Source organism: Malania oleifera, chromosome 3 (assembly GCF_029873635.1).
Source record: "Malania oleifera isolate guangnan ecotype guangnan chromosome 3, ASM2987363v1, whole genome shotgun sequence".
In the NCBI taxonomy this organism is placed as follows: domain Eukaryota; kingdom Viridiplantae; phylum Streptophyta; class Magnoliopsida; order Santalales; family Ximeniaceae; genus Malania; species Malania oleifera.
The window spans coordinates 33989456-34007776 of record NC_080419.1 but is presented as its reverse complement, the minus strand read 5'-3'; the positions used below and the strand labels follow the sequence as shown (position 1 = coordinate 34007776).

Here is an 18321-nt window from a genome sequence, read left to right as displayed (position 1 = left end):
TTTTTAAATTGACAATTTCATTAATAATTATTTTAATTATTTTTAATTAACATTTAAATATTATCTATTAAATAAAATAATATAAGATTATTATTTTTTAATAAACAAAAATCTTGTTATTAATGTACATTTATAACATAAGACTATCATATTAATTTATGATAAAAATAATATTATTAATTAAATTAAAATTTTAATTTATTTAATATTAGTTTAAATTAATAGATGGTTCTTCTTCATTCTAGAATTGAATTAAATTTCATTTGTTGACCTTTTGAGTCCGATCATGTTTTGATTATAACAAACCACAGTATCTCATCTAAGTGCTAAGTATATAAACAAGTTCATTTTTCTAAGCATGGATGACAGATGAGAAATGGAAGCCGAGAAGCACTTAAATGCGCACACCATTCGGCGCAATCCATGAAATTGCAAAGGTCGCATGAAGATTTTTGTTTATTCTTTCAAGTTGTATTGTAATGCATTTATTATTTGGGTATGTAATAATTATGGTCTGTAATATTTGCATCTCATGCATGATTAGGATCTTATGCTCAAAAGACCATAGACTGACCACTACGACCCTAAACCCTTAGTACAAAATGTCATAACTTATTCTCACAGGGTTGAAAAAGTTCAAGAGCAAAACAAGACTTCAGTCGACCGATGTTGGACTTTTTAAGTCAAATTAAGAGCAAAATAGTAACTTTTTAATGCCCTCGGTCGACCACCCAATCTTGTATTATAATCCATTGGTCGACCGAAATACTATTTGCCTGGAATCAAAATGTTGACCAAGGCTCGGTCAACCGACCTCTTAGTGTGTAAAATGTCTCAGTCAACCGATTAGGAAAAGTCAAATGTTTAACTTGTCTTGGTCAACCGACCAATTTTGAACTTACCTCCCTTGGTCGACCAAACCTTGTTATGGACGGTGTTGCCTCAGTCGACCAAAGTGTTAGTTGAAATTTGCAATGGTCGACCGAACCAATTGAGTAGCCAACCGGCCTTTTTTCCTGGTCAACCGAACCCACAAAGGGTTCAAATCGCCTCATGATTGGTCAACCGAACCAATCATTGGTCAACCGAACCTTGCCCAAAATCTCAGTTCTTTAACTTGGTTGGTCGACCGACCCTTGACCTTGGTCAACCGAACCTCTCGGGTTGACAGATTTTACCGCGATTAAACGAGATTATTTTTTAACTAAACATCATTAAAATTTTTCTAAAATTACTCCTATATCCCCAACGGCTATAATTTGTTGAATATCTATATATACTCTCTCATTTGTCTTAATTAGGATGAGATTAGCAAAAATTATTAGCAAAAATTCTTTGAAATTGTTTATACTCATACTACTCATATAGCTCATATTCTTTCAATCTTTAAAAGCATATTACTCATTCTCCTTCCACTTTGATTTGAAAAACTATTTTTTGAGGAGAATCATTTGTTATACTCCTTGGTTGCAAACTAATTGCAACTTGAAAGGGAGTTTGTTTTTTATCATTGTGCACATTTCATACATCTTCTTGAAGCTTACAACTCTCTCATTTTGCATTATCTGAAATTGATTTTTAGAGAGTAAGCTAAAGTTATTCCCGTTCAATTTTATTGATAAATATTATTCGGGAAGAACTTATAATTAGCTTCTGAGTCTTGGCATTCTTATTGCCATATTCGAAAGCTTGTTTGTGCTATTTGATAATACATATCTTTGCAAGCTTGAAATCCTAATCTCAGTTGTGCATAATATTTGAAATATATTTGTTGAGATATTGGCTTAGAAGTTTAAAGTCTTTTGATTATTTACTTGTTGAAAATATTATCTCTAATCAAAGGTATTACTCTCACATATATACATTCTATACACCTTGGTTGAAAGTTGACACATAACTTGACCTCATCTCACTTGAGCATAAATTACTATCATCTGTGAGTGCATTGGTTGTGTTGTGCGTACTGGTACATATTTGCTTATTAGAGAAGCACATCTATTGTACACAAATTTTATACTGATTATTGTATTCTAGGCTTGGTCTAAGGGGGTGTTGATCTAGCCCGTAAGAATCAGCTGTAAAGATTGGGGTCAGTCCTGTTAATGTGACCTGGGGTTTCCCTTGCCTAGTAAGGAGAGGGAGGTTGTAATCGGTGCCACTCCACCCGTAAGGGAGCATTTAGTGGAATCCTTTTACTTGTGAGCTTGAGGCGGGGACGTAGGCAGTATTGGCCGAACCACGATAACAAATTTTGTATCCGCCCTTTATTTTATTTCTGCACGTTCAATTTCAACGCATGTATGTTTTATGTTTGATTTATTATATGCTATACATGTGTTTAACTGTTTGAATATTTGATTGGGTTTCTGATTATATAGAAAGACCCTAGGTTTGTGTAATTCTGTTTATGGAATTTGAATTGACCTAGGAGAAAATTTTTAAATATCCAATTCACCCCTCCCCCTCTTGGGAATACACCAATTCCAACATCATTAATAACTAATATGCCATAATACATAGTAAAATAATACATGACTATTTTTAGAATATATTTTAAATAAAAATATTAACATTTTATAATTAAAAATTTAATTGATAATTTTATTAATTTTTATAATTAAAATTTAAATATTTTATATTAACTAAAATAATATCAATAATCTTGTTATTAATGTTTATTTATAGCATATGATTATCACATTAATTTATGTTAAAAATAGTATTAATAACTAAATTAAATTTTTAATTTAATTATTTAATGTTAATTTAAATTTATAGATGTTTTTTCATTCATTCCAAAATTGAATGATATTTCATTAATAATTAATATGTTATACATAATAAAATAATATATGATTATTTTCTAATATTTAAATTAAAAATTAATATTTGAATCAACATTTAAATATTTTTATCAAGTAAATTAATATAATATTATGTTTTAGTTAACAATAATCTTGTTCTTAATGTATATCTATAACACCTGATTATCATAGTAATTTATGTTAAAATAATATTATTAATTAAATTAATATTTTAAATTTTTAATATTAATTTAAATTAATAGATGGCTCTTCTTCATTCTAGAATTGAATTATGTTTCATCAATAATTAATGTGTTGTAACTTGTAATGCATAATAAAACGATATATGGTTATCACCTAATATATTTTTTCAAATTACAAAATCTCGAAAATATCTTATATTGACAAAAGTAACCCCACCTATGAACAGTGTCACTTATACGTGGCCAAAAAGTTATCTTTCATTGCTTCTCAAAATTCACTTAAAAAACTCTCAAAAAAGTGTTTTGGAAAATCACTTTTAACAATAAGTACTAGTTATAGTATAAGTCAAACACCACTTTTTGTCTAAGTATTATTTGAAGTGATAAGCGCAATAAGCACTTTTTTTAAGTACTCCAAACGAAGGCTAAGAATAACCAAGCAAGCAAAAGCCTTGACCTAAGAGGGAATTTAAGCTTTCTGGATGAAACGACGATGAGGAAAGGATTTAAAAGATTTGGTCAAAAGTCAAATGCTCAAAGAAATATTTTGAAAAATAGAAGCTTGAGAAATCCAAACCCCAACTATTACTATCCCTCTCATTAGGGGTGTACAAAAATTACTGAAAAACCAAAAACCGGACAGAGACTGGACCAAATCACAAGCAATTCGATTTTTCAATATTTAGTTTCAGTTTAGGTACTAGAAAATGTAAATTTTCGGGTTTGGTTTCAGTTTCCAAAATATAACCGAGCCAAAAAACCAAAAAAGCCAATTTAAATTTAAATTATACATATATATGTTAAAATAATTATTTAATTAGTATGTATTACATGATTGGTCCATTTAATATTTTGAAATCAAAATGCCCAATAGATTCCCAACCACCCTTGTGAAAAGCAATTGTTGAATATTTAGAAAATCAGTTAAAAATTGAAAAAACCGTAACCGAACCGCCAAATGTTCAGTTCTCCAGGGGATTTCAGTTTCGGTTTGGGAATACTAAAAACCACAAGGTTCGGTTCGATTTTCGGTTTGGCCCATAACCAAACCGTAATAAACCAATTACACCCCTACCTCTCATATGAGAAATGGCAGCCCTCCAACAGAACCAACAAAGAAGCCCGTTCCTCCAACTCTCTATTCATTTAGAGGCCTATGAAAGTGACATCTTATGAAGTAGTAGGCCCATTTGAATTAAGGACATAACGACACTATTATGCACTTAAGAAAGACAATATAAACAGGGGAATGAAATGGAAAGTGCAAAGTACCCCACCCAAACATCTTCCCAAAAGAGTATTTAAGATCCATTGGCCACAACATATTTTATATGATGAATGATCTAAGGATGAAGCTGGGCAATACTTTTCTAAGGACTCTCCATAGAACATATTAAACCCCAACTTGTATCCCACCCACTAGAATGTCAAGCAAATTTACTTTTTATAACTTTATACCGGCAAGAATTCTCCTCTAAAGGAAAATGCCACAGCCATTTACCCAACAAGGCAGTGTTTTTATAAGACCCAAATCACCCACTCAACTTAGATCTACACGCATCCTCCAAACAAACCATATGATCTCTATTCTCCCACACGCCTAACCACAAGAAACCTCTTATCACTTTCTCAATTTTCCTAGCTACCCCAACAGGAATTCTAAAAATGGGGGAAAAAATTAAAGAGTGATACTAGGGAGATAAGTCTAGATAAGAGTGATACAACCACCTAGAGAAAATAAAGCACATTTGCCCCATGTAAACACTTAGGCACCCTATCCACTACTGGCAACAAACCTAGGATTTCCCCAAAAAGGAACTCCTAAATAAGAGAAGGCCACACAAGAATGGCACACCCAACCAAGGAAGCTAACTCCAAAGACTTGACACTACAAAGATTAATAGTAGCAATCCCACTCTTGCCCAAATTCATTTTTAACTGAAACCGTCTCAAAAATCTGTAGATTTGTGAGAACACTCAAAAAACAACTCTTAAATCATCAAAGAAAAAAAATAGCATCATCTGCAACAATGAGACACAACCGCCTCCTCACTACACCGCTCAATCCCCTTCGCATAACCTCAATTCACAGCCCTATCAATCAACCTACACAAAGTATCAACAACTAGAACAAAAAAAAAACAAGGTGATAAAGGATCCCTTAGCCTAACTCCTCTCAGTGCTCTAAACCACTCCTTAGTCTCCCCATTGATAATGACTTGAGTGAAAAGCATTAGACAAACACTCCGTCACCCAACCCCGCCACCTCTCCCCAAAACCATTTTTATCAAGAAATTACAGTTAACCCTATAATATGCCTTTTCAAAATCCAACTTAAATATAACCTCCTCCTTATTACTCCTACAGATATCCTCCAATACTTCATTATCCACCAAAATAGCATCCACCATCTGTCATCCCCCGACAAAGGCACTTTGGGCCTTGGAAGTACCAAAATAGTATCTATTATTACTTTACTCAATCTATTTGCAACAATTTTTACAACAATTTTGTAAACATTAGTGACTAGACTAACAAATCGAAAGTCACCAATTTTTGAAGCCCGATTTTTTTAGGCACAAAAGTAATGCAAGTAGAATTAGTGCCTTTGCCTAGGACAGCAGTAAAATAGAATTCATTGAAAACTTTCAATAGACCAACCTTAACCAAAGAATGCCATGGTAAAACCATTTGGACCCAGAGCCTTATCCCTATCAGTCCCCCACACTATGTTTCCTAACTTTCATATCCTCAAAAGGCCCTTACAATCAACTCACTTGATCACTAGAAATAGGGCTCCCCTCCAACCCCTCAATCATTGATCTACTCTCAACCTCATCCATAAATAAAATGGAAGAAAATTCAGCAATCTCATTTGCAATCAATCAAGGATCAAAAGAGACTACTCCTCACAAGTCTAATTCCCTCACTAAAATTTCCTCATCTTACCATCAGCAAGTCTGGAAAAACTTAGTATAACAATCACCCTCAGTAGCCCATTTAAATTTAGTCTTTTGCCTCCAACTCCTCATCTCCCTAAAATCTCCCCCTCCAGCTCATTTTTCAATGAAACCCGCTTTGCCTCCTCCATCACTATTAAATTACATCATACTCTTTCCTATCCAGGAAATCAATCTCCGCTAAGATGTTAGATATCCTAATGCTATTATATCCAAAAAAAACCACCACATTCTACCTTTTTTTTTCCTTTTGGGATAAAAGAAGAAGTTATTAAATCTGAAAATGGGAGTTCATAATTTAGAGGACAAGGAGTCCTCCATAACCAACTAGGAAAACTAAATAAAAACTGTAATCAGCCAGGGAGTACAGAAATAGGAAAAAAAACAAAAACAAAAAAAAAAAAACAAAACAAAAAACAAAAAAGAATATAAGAAAGCCATTACAACGGTGCTGCCCTCCAATCTCTAATGAGGTCAGACGGCAGAAGACCCCCAAAGAAACCCAAAGAGTGCACCCACAAAGAGGCTAGGAAAGTCATTGTATCCCACAAAATAAGTAAGCAGGTTGATCAGCTTCGAAAAATCCTAGTGTTCCTCTCTATCCACAAGGCCCCAAGGATGGTGAGAGCAGCTGCACACCAGCCAACTCTGCCATTTCTGTTCTTTCCAAAACCCCTAGAACAAGTCTCTCACCTTTCCTGCAGCCACACACTCTTCCCCCTGCCAGTGAAAAAGGGCATTCCAGAGCTTTGATGCCACCTTCCAATGCACAAAAAGATGGGCAGTCGAATCAAACCTTTCACAACACATGAAGAACATATCAGGACTAACTAGGAGCCTTGTAGGGTCTTCTCCTCTGAAGCAGATCATGCATGTTAATCCTTACCAGAATCACGGTCCAGAGAAATGCCCGATCTTCCCCAGCACCTTAGCCTTCCAAAGAAAGCAGTTCCAAGGAAGAATATTTGAAGCACAGGTTTTCAGTAGGTGAGACAAGAAAGATGTGGAAGTAAAGATACCAGAAGAATCCCACTCCCACACCCTCTCATCCTCGCTAGAAGAAGGAATGTGCTGGTCCAACAAGGAAATAAGGATAGTGAGCTCATCGAACTCTCTTTCATTGAGATTCCAGAAAAAATAAGAATCCCAGGAAAGATGCCCCTCAGAAGAAATAAAGTAGCTGATAGGAGCATTATGAATTGATGAAAGCTTAAAAAGCGATGAACCTTTAGCTCCAACAAAGTCTCCCCCATCCACACATCTTCCCTGAAGCAGACTTTTCTGCCATAACCCACTTTGAACTGGATAAGAGGAAAGAACTGACTGGCTACCTGAGAAACAAATCTACAGGGACATGCGTGAGATATGATGCCACTGCTCCTCATCTCCCAGCCATTCTGTTTTATCCCATACTTGCTCTTAATCACCTTATGCCATAGGGATTAAATTTCTAGAAGGAAACTCCAAAACCTTTTGCATCACACTGTACATTCCCCATTGTGCACAACCTTTGATTATCCTATTCCTCCCTAAACTGCCACATGACCTGAGCTCCAAATGCCAGCCCAACCTTCCTCTTGGCCCTCTCTGCTTCTATCACATCACTTGTGTGCAACCCTACATCACCTACCTCCTTAAAAACCCATTACTACAGGTTTCCAATTTCAAGTCCTTTTATGAATAAAACTCAAGAAGCGGAAGCTTTGGGGTTCCTTGGTAGCGTTATTTCTACAAAGCATAATTGCCTAAAAAACAATTCCAATTGTTTCTGGAACAAATAAAAACATGAGGCAAGTTCATTTAAGATGAGCACTTAATCCATCAGTTTCGAGACCCCAGGTTCAAATCCCTTTTCTTACAAATCTATGCCCCTCACCCTCCACCTCTCACTGCCTGGATAGAGATATTCTTCTTCTTTCTCCTGTTCAACTTCTCCTGCAACAGCTTGCTTTATTTTTTCCAGCTAAATCTCGTTGGTCATCCTTCCTCCAGTCCATTTTGCAGCTGTTTAAATAATTAATAATTTTTTTCCCACAGAAGCCATCTGTACAGAAATTTTTCTTCTGTTACTGTGAAAATACAAAGCTGAAGCTCTCCCACCTTATTTTTGTTCCTGTGTGTTGAAAACCCAAATCCAAATCCACATAATATCTCTATCTATGTATGCAGGTATACTGCAGGTATGATGAGATCTGGGAGCTTCCATTGAATAAAAAAATTATCTTGATGCACAAACATTTCAAGATGAGAGAATTGCTTGCTTTGACCAAGTCATCTTTGGAGATCTGTTTCTTCACCAAGTGTGCTTGTGTGGCTTATGCTTTTCAAATTGAAGAACAAGAGAAAGATTCCCCCAACAAATATGAAACAACCATTTCAATCTTCTTCCTAAGTACTGATTGCGTTTTTTGGGAACAAACGCCCAAGCCTTCATAATTTTTTCAATTTTAAACCTAGCAAAAATTACTCAACTATTTTTAGCAAAGATTGGTAGCATATATTCTGAGGCAGAGGAAGTATACTTTTCACTTTAGGAAACACAAAGTACAAAAATAAAATGAAATAATAAAAAATAAAAAGAGCAAGTTGATTTTTCATTTTCTTTCATCAATAGCATATAATGCATGTTTTCAAGCAAGGCCCCTTGAGAACTTGGAAATGCATAGTTTTTTAATTTGCAAGCCCTACAAAGGTTTTTTCAAACTAGTTTTTTTACTGCATTCAAAGGCATGCCAAGCATACAAAATAGCAATGTCAAAAATTAAGACTGATGAGAACATTCCCAATTATTGAAATCCATAAATTCAGGACATGTTGCATCAAAACTGATCAACATCAAACATAACTGGAGTTTTTAAAAAAAAATGGAAAAAAAAAATTCCCTTCAGCAGTACCTGTAAACATGACTAGTTTCTAGAAATAGAAGAGAATACAGTTCAATGCTTACTTTTGTAACCATGCGTGACTCAGTTATTCTTTTTGCTTCAGCTAGAACCTGACAAAACAATAACAAACAAAACAACACATACAACATCAAATGCATTTTATCGTAAAAGTTCAAATGCAGGTAACTGGCAGAAAATACAGACATGACAGTTATTCACAGAACTTGGACCTCAGCATCTTTTCTCTCTTGCTGCTTTGTTTGAGAGAGGACCATGGACAATGCACGCTTGCGCTCAATCTCTTGTTTAACATTGTATGGTTCCTATATTGAAATGGAAATGAAAGGTTGAAATATGCCGCCAAACAAAATGTGAAACAAGAACCAAAATAGCAAGCCACACATTTGCTCAGCATTATATGAGCACTTAAAAGCAAGTATATGAATAATAAAGAAGGGAGACCATAATTATTCCATACCTTAACAAGTGGGTGCGTAGAAACATCACCTGGAGACGACGCTCTGGCAGTTATAATAGCTCGAGATACTGAACACAGAGAATGTCGTAATCATCAAGATAGTAATCAAATGTCTTTTAGAAATATATCATTATAAAATGGACAACACAATTGCACAGCAAAAAATGACAACACATGGTTATCAAGCAAAAAGACAAATACCACTATAATATCGATCCTTCAACTCCTCCACGGTTCGAGACGATGGAAATCTATCTGCTATCACAATGAAGCGGAGATCAAACTGCTTGCACAAGTCAAACAATTGATCTGTCTCTTCTTTGGTCCACGTCTAACAAAGTATGGAGACAGAAAAAACTACAGCTCTTAGCACACACCACTGCTTAATAAAACAAAGAAGAATTAATATAAAAATTTCTCAACATGTGGATTCAGTGGATTAAATTTCATTGGGTATGCCCTCATTTTCCAGAATATTCCAAAGAACAACCAATGAAAAGCATTGCAGGTCAAAGAAATGCAAGCATGCATTGACAATGTAGTATCTCTCTCTTCAAACTACTTTGTGCATGCCATGATTCAAGGCATTGATCTATGACAAGATGCGTCATATATGTATTGGCACAAGCAAGGTCATATCCAGACTACAGTTCAACTTTAATTCAAATGGAGGGATGGAGGAGGAAGCATGGTCTTAAATTTCCACAAAATTTCTGTTTTCCATCACCCTTGAAATCGAAATTGTAGTTGATTTCTGTATTACATAACTTCTGTCGAAATTTCAACGAATCATCCAAACTTCCTCAAAATCTTGAAATTTTAGCGAAAATTGTCAAAATTTTAACTATAGAATAAAATTTCCTTGGAATTCAAACATGAGATTTAGGTGCAAAATGAAATTTCTCTCTTAATTTATCTATAAAAAGAAAAGATTATTACAAATTCGTTTGAAATTATATGAAAAATTGAGCTTACAATAACATTTTATTTAACCATTCATTTCCAAATTATCTTTATTTGTATAATAAATAATATTTCACTGATTTATGAATTTCATTTATATTAAACAAATATGTTTAGAACACATATTATATTACAAATATGTTTAATACACATTATATTACAACCATTGCGCCTCATACACAACATAGATATATTTAATTTGTAATATATTAGTCCTAAACTTGCATTATTATGACTTAACCATTGCTATAGTTTCATAAAAGAATTCATGTTTTTTTACTACTAATTTCCATCATTTTTTCAAATTAAAAATGAAATTGACATCGAAATCAAATTTTCCATACAAAGAAATTTAAGACCTTGGGAGAGAGCAAACACCGAGCCATAAATTTGCCTTCCAAAACATTGAACATAGCACCTAGCCGGAATTTAGACACACAACAGCTCCAGAAAGCTGTAACAGTTCTCAAACTGATACTGAATGCTCACTCTAACACCTAACTAAGTGAGTAAGTGATAACTACCAAAATAAATATCCGCCAAGTACTCAAAGGTCTTACAATGATGTATAAAAGAATAATTAACTTTACTTCTCTCTCTAGAAAAAAGCCATATATCAGTAAACAATGCAAAATATAGGTCCCACAATCAAAAATGTTTTACATATATCCTTTAAATCTACTGGCAAGTTCCAGTAGACAATCAATCTTTCTTATTGGCAATAACAAATATCCCTTAGAGACTCCAGCAACCACTTCCTTTTGCAAATATTTGAGTTTTTAATCTAGAAGAAAACTCGTTTTTTCTTTCTATCAGGGTATTTGGAAGGCCAGAGTTTCCTTTAAAATTAAGGCTTTTATTTGGTTGGTTGTTCTTAATAGAATTAACACTAACAATTTGTTGCAGAGTAGGACCGGAGGGGCCTTCAATGACTCTTCTCCCGTATGTGTGACATTATCTGTTTTGGAAGTTCTGAATCTGCCCCCCATTCATTCTTGCACTTCTCTTTCTCCTGGGGGATTTAGTGTAGACTCTTTGGCTCTAATGGGGAAAGCTGGGTTCATCCAGGGTCAGTATAGGATATGTTGGCTATTTCTTTTTCAGGTTTTGGAAGGAGCAAATACAACTCCGCCCTTTGGAGATGTGAGGTGTATGCTGTGTCGTGGAGTGTTTAGTTGGAAAAGAACCTAGTATATTCAAGGGGAAGACTCTTAGCCCCAAGGTTTGATGGCCTGATATTGATAATAACGAACTACTTAAGATCAAATTACTTTGAGCTTAAGTGTGATAAATAGGGTATAAATGAATACAAACTTGAGGGAATTTTTAAGGACTCAAAATTTGGCAAAGCTTGAAGGAATTTCAAGACCTTTTTCTGCATTTGATTGTAATTCTGAGCATATTTTGAGTTGTAATTGTTGGTTATATCTAAAGAATTTGATTGACTTTGGCACAAGATAACCGAACCAAGAAAGAGAGAGAAAAGGAGAATGGTCCACGCTATGCAGCCTAGGGTGGTCAACCAGTCCAGGCAATAGCTGGAGGCAATCAACCAGTTCGCTCAGTTTTGGCTTCAACTAGTGCCAAATCAACTGGCCTCTATACGTGGTCAACCGGCCTGACCAAAAAATTTCATAACAGGCATAAAACGGCCAGTTTTTTATATTTTCATATATATATATATATATATATATATATATGAAAATATAAGTGCCCCAAAAAGCAAAATGAACCCAAAGATTTACAAGTGTGAGCACACGACAATATATGCCCCAAAAAGCAAAATGAACCCTTACCAAATATATCACTCATATTTTGAAGGACCAAATTGCTATCCTCTCTCAAAACTCTCGTGGCCTAATTTACTCTCTTGTGCCATAAACTCACTCACTTTCTTTAGAGTCTTTATTGTCGTGTGCTCACACTTGTAAATCTTTCCTTTTGAGAAATTCTTTTTCAACCATATTGTACTAGTGTCCTTGCCTTCGGAGAAAACAAGGCGTTGTAAAGGATTTTGTATCAAATGGAACCTCAAGGCAGGTTGGACCAGAGTGGATGTAGGCTTAAGAAAGCTGAATGCTATAAAAGAGTTTGCATTTCCTTCTCTCTATCTCCTTATTTTTGTGTATTTGCATTTGTTGCTGTGTGCATTAATTACTTGCAATTAAAATTAAATTTTTAAGTAACCCAATTCACCCCACCTCCTGGATTGCCTTTGGGACAACAAAGACAACTTTGCAGTCTTTGGTCTAGGATAAAATTCAATATTTGGCTTCTTTATGGTCTGTTGCTGCTGGCTATTTCACGGGCTTGCCTTTTGAGAATGTTCTGCATGATTGGGTTGCTGTTTTGAATCAATGTTAATCATGTTTGGGTGGCTGTTTTGTGCTAATCTTTTGTTTTTCTGTTTCTGCTCTTCTGCTCTTTAGAGAAGGATTTCTTATTCACTAGTTCTGTACTGTCATCTTTTTCTATTAATGATATTCTTCTTTTCTGATTAAAAAGACAATAACAAATATCAATAATAGTGAATGTATTAATTTTTTTTTCCTTTTCACAGCCCAATCAAAAACTACAATAACAATAAGTGGCATGAAATTAAACAATGCAGTCCTAAGTTGATACTTACAGAATCAGTCAAATATTTCTCATACTCCTCATCCGAGTATTTGACGATGTCAACAGACTGCATCAAATCAATAAACAATCAATTTCATGAATATAGACTTTTGTTTAAAAAAACACCACTAGGTTCTCAATTAAGGCCTTGATGGCCAAAGAAAGAAAAAAGAAAGCATGCATCAATGGGAGCAGAAAGAGAGAGAGAGAGAGAGAGAGGAGGGTCTAACATAAATACGAAGATGAAAGTATCCTAGTATCTACCTTGTTATACTTGGCAAATGAATAGTCACCTGTTGGTGGAACACCATTTACAACTCTGACCTGCAAAGCCACACAGGTTTCTTCAAAACCCCAAAATCTCCATTCTAGAACTGCTGATACAACATAAAAATAGAAGAGAAACAAACCCAGTGATAAAGTTGCAAATTATCAGTTCGAGCAGAACTTGTAAAAGGAAGCCACTGCCAGGTGATCTGAAAGAAAAGTTTCATGTTCGTCAAAAAATCCCAAAAAGGAATTTGACAGAGATCTCAACAAAACAAAACAAAAAATGCGGGTAGACATGAAAAAATTGAAAAAATAATAAAAATAAAAATGACCACCACATAGTTATATAGTATCATTCATTCAATGTCAAGATTCCCAACTTCACTAACTCTTAAGTCTCCAAATACAAAACCCAACTCTGACACCAAGTAGAATCAAGATAACCTAACCCTGTTTTATAGGGCAATTAACCACAATGATACTCATCCCACATAGGTAGTGCAACAGCAAAACCTTCCGATTGTTTTCAACATCTTGCAGTTCTCAATAGGATCATACTATTCAATTAGATTGATAAACTCACTACAGTACAATTTTGAATCCAGTAGGTGTTGACCATGATTTGGTTGAACCTCACTCAAAGCATACAATTCTTGACATAAATCATACAATTCATGATTCAATAAAAGTTACATCCAGAGACTCTGACTTCAATCCAACAGATCCAATCAGACGCTAAATGGATCAGACCATTTAAAAACACAAAAAATTCATTCTTTATACAAGACGGCCTTAAACCCTTACTCCAAAGGCCTTCAGATTTAAAATAAACAAAACTCATTTAACTTTTAACGCTCTTTTAAGCTGCTCTAAAAATTCAGGATTAGTAAACAAAGCCCAATAAACTTTTTTTTTAATAAACAAAGAAATTTACTAGTACAACAAGAAAAAGGATGATAAAAATGGAGGATAAGATATGCCCCTGAAACAAAAGAGCAGAAGCAAAAGCAAAAACTCGAAAAACACAAAGATTACAAAAACAGAACTACTCAAGCGAACAGACACAGCCCCACTGTAAATCTGCCAGAGGAAGATGACGAAAGAAACCATTTGCCAAAACTGACCAGGAGGTGCTAAGTCGAAAGATAAAACAGTGGGTCAGACCACAAGACCCTAAAAAAGGAATCACTCTTACAAGCCCAAATTGTTTTTCTTGTTTGGGCCAAAACAAAGAGATGAACAAGCTTGAGAGCCCAAACAAGAATGCCAATGAGCCAAAGATGAAATTGAGTGTCCAGACCATGCACCCAAGGCTAGGGCAAAATCACTCAACAACAAAACCTCCTCAAGTAAGCAATGGTTGGGGGACAAAGGGCCAATGAGTGAGAGACAATGTTTCGCAGAATGTGGACTGTTCTGGTTCCTGGAACAGCAACATGATTGCGGTAGGACCCCTGCTCTGAAATATGGAATGTTAGGGGTATACTTACATAGATATATGGGTAAAAAAATTTGTAATGAAACTTGTAAATTTTAGAGGATATTGAGGTGTTCCTAAAACTAGAAGAGGTTTTCTTTCGTGGAACAGATTAATAATGACTGAATAAAATTAGTCTGCAATGATTCCCACTTTAACTAATAAAAATATATTTTACATGAATTTTGAATTAAACTTAGGATTGTTGGATTTAACCTTCCGGAATGAAAATTACCACTTTCCAGAGCATTCAGACCAATTCTTGGTCCACTAGGGTGTAGCATTTTCCAACTGTTAAAGGTTATTTTAGTCTTTTAGTATTATTATTGTGTTACTATGTTAATTAGTGAGAGTTAATAAGGATGTTATGGTCATTAGAATGTATTTGATTTGTATTATAAATAGAGAGAGACCTATCTTCAAGTTTGGTCATTCATTTTAATCAAAACCTCAAAATGTTATTTGAGCATGATCCAACTTAAACCCTATCACACTCAGCCATCGCCGGAAAATACCCTCCCATTGCTGACCTTCTTAGAACCACCTCAACCCATCATTATTTCACAAAACCAACCATATAACCAAAAATAGAACCCTCTGAAACCTAACCCTAATCACCGGAAAGTTCCCCATGCGCCCCCATGTGTCGGCAAGCTACCAGCAATCCCAATCCATTCTGCCAAATCACTCATGTTATGATCTTCTACATCCTAGGTCTTCCCGTTCCGTCATCTGGCTTATGTTCTTCATGTAGTATTCAGACTGACTCTATGAAATTACGTCGATACTTCCACATAGTATGGGTAACATAGGAGACATCTCTATTTTTCCCCGCGCACTAGCACACGAGTGATTTTGGCAACTTTTTTTTTCATTTTTACCTCTAGAATGTTCTGATTCCTTCCCTAGAACATATTATCAAGCTGTTGGGCAAGTTTTTCAACCATACACTCGTGGTAATCCATTAGTTGTTGTCCGGTGTTCATAAAGCCTTTTTGCAAGTTTTTTGGGGCAGTGGCAGAGTTCATAACTTGTGCGGCTGTGTCAGTGCTAAATCAGTTTATTGTGACACTTGATATTGCTGAAACTTGGAATACTCTTCCTCTGACATAGATACTTTACATCGCTGCTAGTTGGCCGTAAAGGTGTAGAGTTGGTGGTGGCTGCATCGGCTGCCCCCAAAGGTGTGGAATTGGTGGTGGCTGCATTGGCAACCCATGAAGGTCTACCATGGAGATCCCTACACACAGCCCAAAAGTATGATTACCTCATCCACAGTGCTCTTGCAAGGAGTGCCTTTACCTTGTCCATCTCTACCACCACGCCTAGGAGCATATGATATTTATGCTCCAGCTTAAGGGGGAGTGTCAAAGGTTATTTTAGTCTTTTAGTGTTATTATTAAGTGTGCTAGTATGTTAATTACGGAGACTTAGTAAGGGTATTATGGTCATCAGAATGTATTTGATTTTGTGTTATAAATAGAGAGAGAGACCTATCTTCAATTTAGGTCATTCATTTTAATCAAAATCTCAACAGTAACTATGGACCAAGGGAACAAAGTCGTGTTGGAGACAAAGCAAGGATTTATTTGGGAGGATGATCCAATGATGAGATATCAAAGTAAGTTAAAATGAAGGGCTAATCAAAGAAAGTCAAAATTTGAAGGAAGCTTAGGATCTTACAAGAATGATAGAAGTTCGCAAAGATCGGGATAAGATCATAGAAAAAACCGAGTACAAATGCAAGGGATAATTTGAGCAAGATGCTTGGAAAAAAAGTGATAAAAAAAGAAAGAAAACATCACTTGGTCAACTAGGAGAGGGTTTACCATCCTGCTAGATATGGGAAGTGGATAATAATGGGTTATGAAAAAATGTAACCGTGGAAAATTTTATAGTTTAAAAGAGAGGCGATGGTACTCAGGTCTGTGGAAGGAACAATGAAAAGGAAATGGGAATTTTCAAGATATATTGGTCATTTGGGATAATGATCAACGTATTAGATTTTGTTGGACACTTGTGTAGAAAGAACTCGTACTCTTGCTGTCTTTGAGATTGTCAGAAATAAATCTAGGGAAGAATAGGGTCCATCCCTTCACAGGGGAATGCAGGATTGGAAATTGAGGAGTAGACTTAATGGCTGGCGGCTCCTTACAGAATAAAATCAATCAAAATAGACATGAGGGAGCTTGACAGTTGGGGGCTCAAGTTCCAAATTGCCAGTCAAAAGCTACTACAAGCAAATCAGTGAGGGGCCTATAAACCAATTCCTCTGAAAATCCGTCTGGAATTTTTTGCTTTTTGGAGTTCTGAAAATTTTACACCAGCTACCCCTTCTTCTCTTGAATTTTTTGGCTTGACTAGTTTTTTTTTTAATTAAACACTAAAATTTAATAGACTCTTTGAAATGCACCCACCCTGAAATCTCCTACCTTCTCAATTAAAACAATTTAAATCGATTCTGCAAATAATCGCAAAAACATGCAAACCTTTACAAAACCGTTACAAAACAGATAAAAATGTTTCTAACCTTCTCCTCCAGGTGCGGCCGCCGCTTCAACTGTGAAACGTCTATCGCTGGCATAAGAGGCGCCAAACCACCTGTAAGCGCGTAAACCTAGAATTCGACAGCCGGTAAATGTACGTAATAAAAATCGACTATGCCCAGAGAAAATAAGTAAAATTAACATAATTTTGCTTTCGAACAATCATTCTTCACCCGGGGGGGGGGGGGTGCCAAGTAACAGTGTTTCGGAAAAATCAGAGAGGGAGAGAGAGAGAGGACCTCTCGAGAGATTCCATCCGGTTTTCTCTGAGACTCCTTCTGAGGTCTAGACTTCTTCTCCTGAGTTATAGGCAAAGAAGTCTTCGGCAACCCAAGAATGTCCTTGGCGTCCATGGTAATCTCCAAAATTGGTGTTTCTGCGGGCTCGTTAGGGCGACAGACGACGCATTCGAATCCAAACTTCAGCTCTCATCGATCGATTGGCGACTCGTGCAGCTCAGGATTTGGAACTAGGGCTTTCCGAGCGTGGAAGTCGAGCAGAGGACTGGGGAGGTGCAGGTACACTTCAGCAGTTCACCCGCGACTCCGCCTTATTTTGGAGCATTTTCGGGTGGTTTTTGTTCACGAAACGGATCCATTTTGGGACGTGACCTATCCCTACCTTTTTTCTTCTCGACACAATAACCAACTTATTTCTTCTTACAAATATTCCATTACGCCTACATCTCAAATGCTCAAATATTCAAATCATCTAAACCACTCATCCCCTATTTTATTATTAACGGTATTATGTTAAAATGATTATATATGTGTTTATCACTTATTTTATCTTTTAATGTTAAATCATTCATTCATTTTAACATTTGTATCTCGATAACTTTTATTTTTTATATATGTTATTTCTTAGTTATTCATCATTCTGAACTATAAAGCATAATTGGTGTTATAGTCATCTTATAAAATTTTTCTTTTAATTTCGAGGGTATTCTATGATCACAACACACACCCACTGCACTTCTCCATTTTACCTAATCTGTTTTAATTCTATGTATTACATTTTTTTCAATTTCCTCTTCAACTTGCATAATATATCCTAGATATCTAAATCAATCGGTGTTATTAATCTCTTGATTATCAAGTTTAATATTCTCTGTAT

General features: G+C 35.4%; 1 protein-coding gene across 10 annotated transcripts in view; it reads right to left on the bottom strand.

The window, feature by feature from the left end:
• LOC131151872 (SWR1-complex protein 4) overlaps positions 1–17842 on the bottom strand; it is a 33204-nt gene extending 15362 nt beyond the window's left edge. For 8 of the 10 annotated variants that reach the window (XR_009135787.1, XR_009135785.1, XR_009135788.1 and 5 more), the window contains exons 1-9: positions 17445–17834; positions 17190–17276; positions 13323–13388; positions 13177–13236; positions 12923–12979; positions 9532–9661; positions 9331–9398; positions 9083–9175; positions 8915–8962 (exon numbers count right to left, since the gene is read on the bottom strand). Coding sequence is in view for 4 of the 10 variants with exons in the window: in XM_058103328.1 (XP_057959311.1) it covers positions 8915–8962; positions 9083–9175; positions 9331–9398; positions 9532–9661; positions 12923–12979; positions 13177–13236; positions 13323–13388; positions 17190–17276; positions 17445–17558 (723 nt within the window). In the remaining 6 variants the exon portion in view is untranslated. Of the gene's footprint in view, positions 1–8914; positions 8963–9082; positions 9176–9330; positions 9399–9531; positions 9662–12922; positions 12980–13176; positions 13237–13322; positions 13389–17189; positions 17277–17444 lie in introns of all 10 variants that reach the window. The other 2 variants (XM_058103330.1, XM_058103331.1) reach the window with 2 other exon arrangements.
• Between the last annotated feature and the right edge of the window lie 479 nt (positions 17843–18321).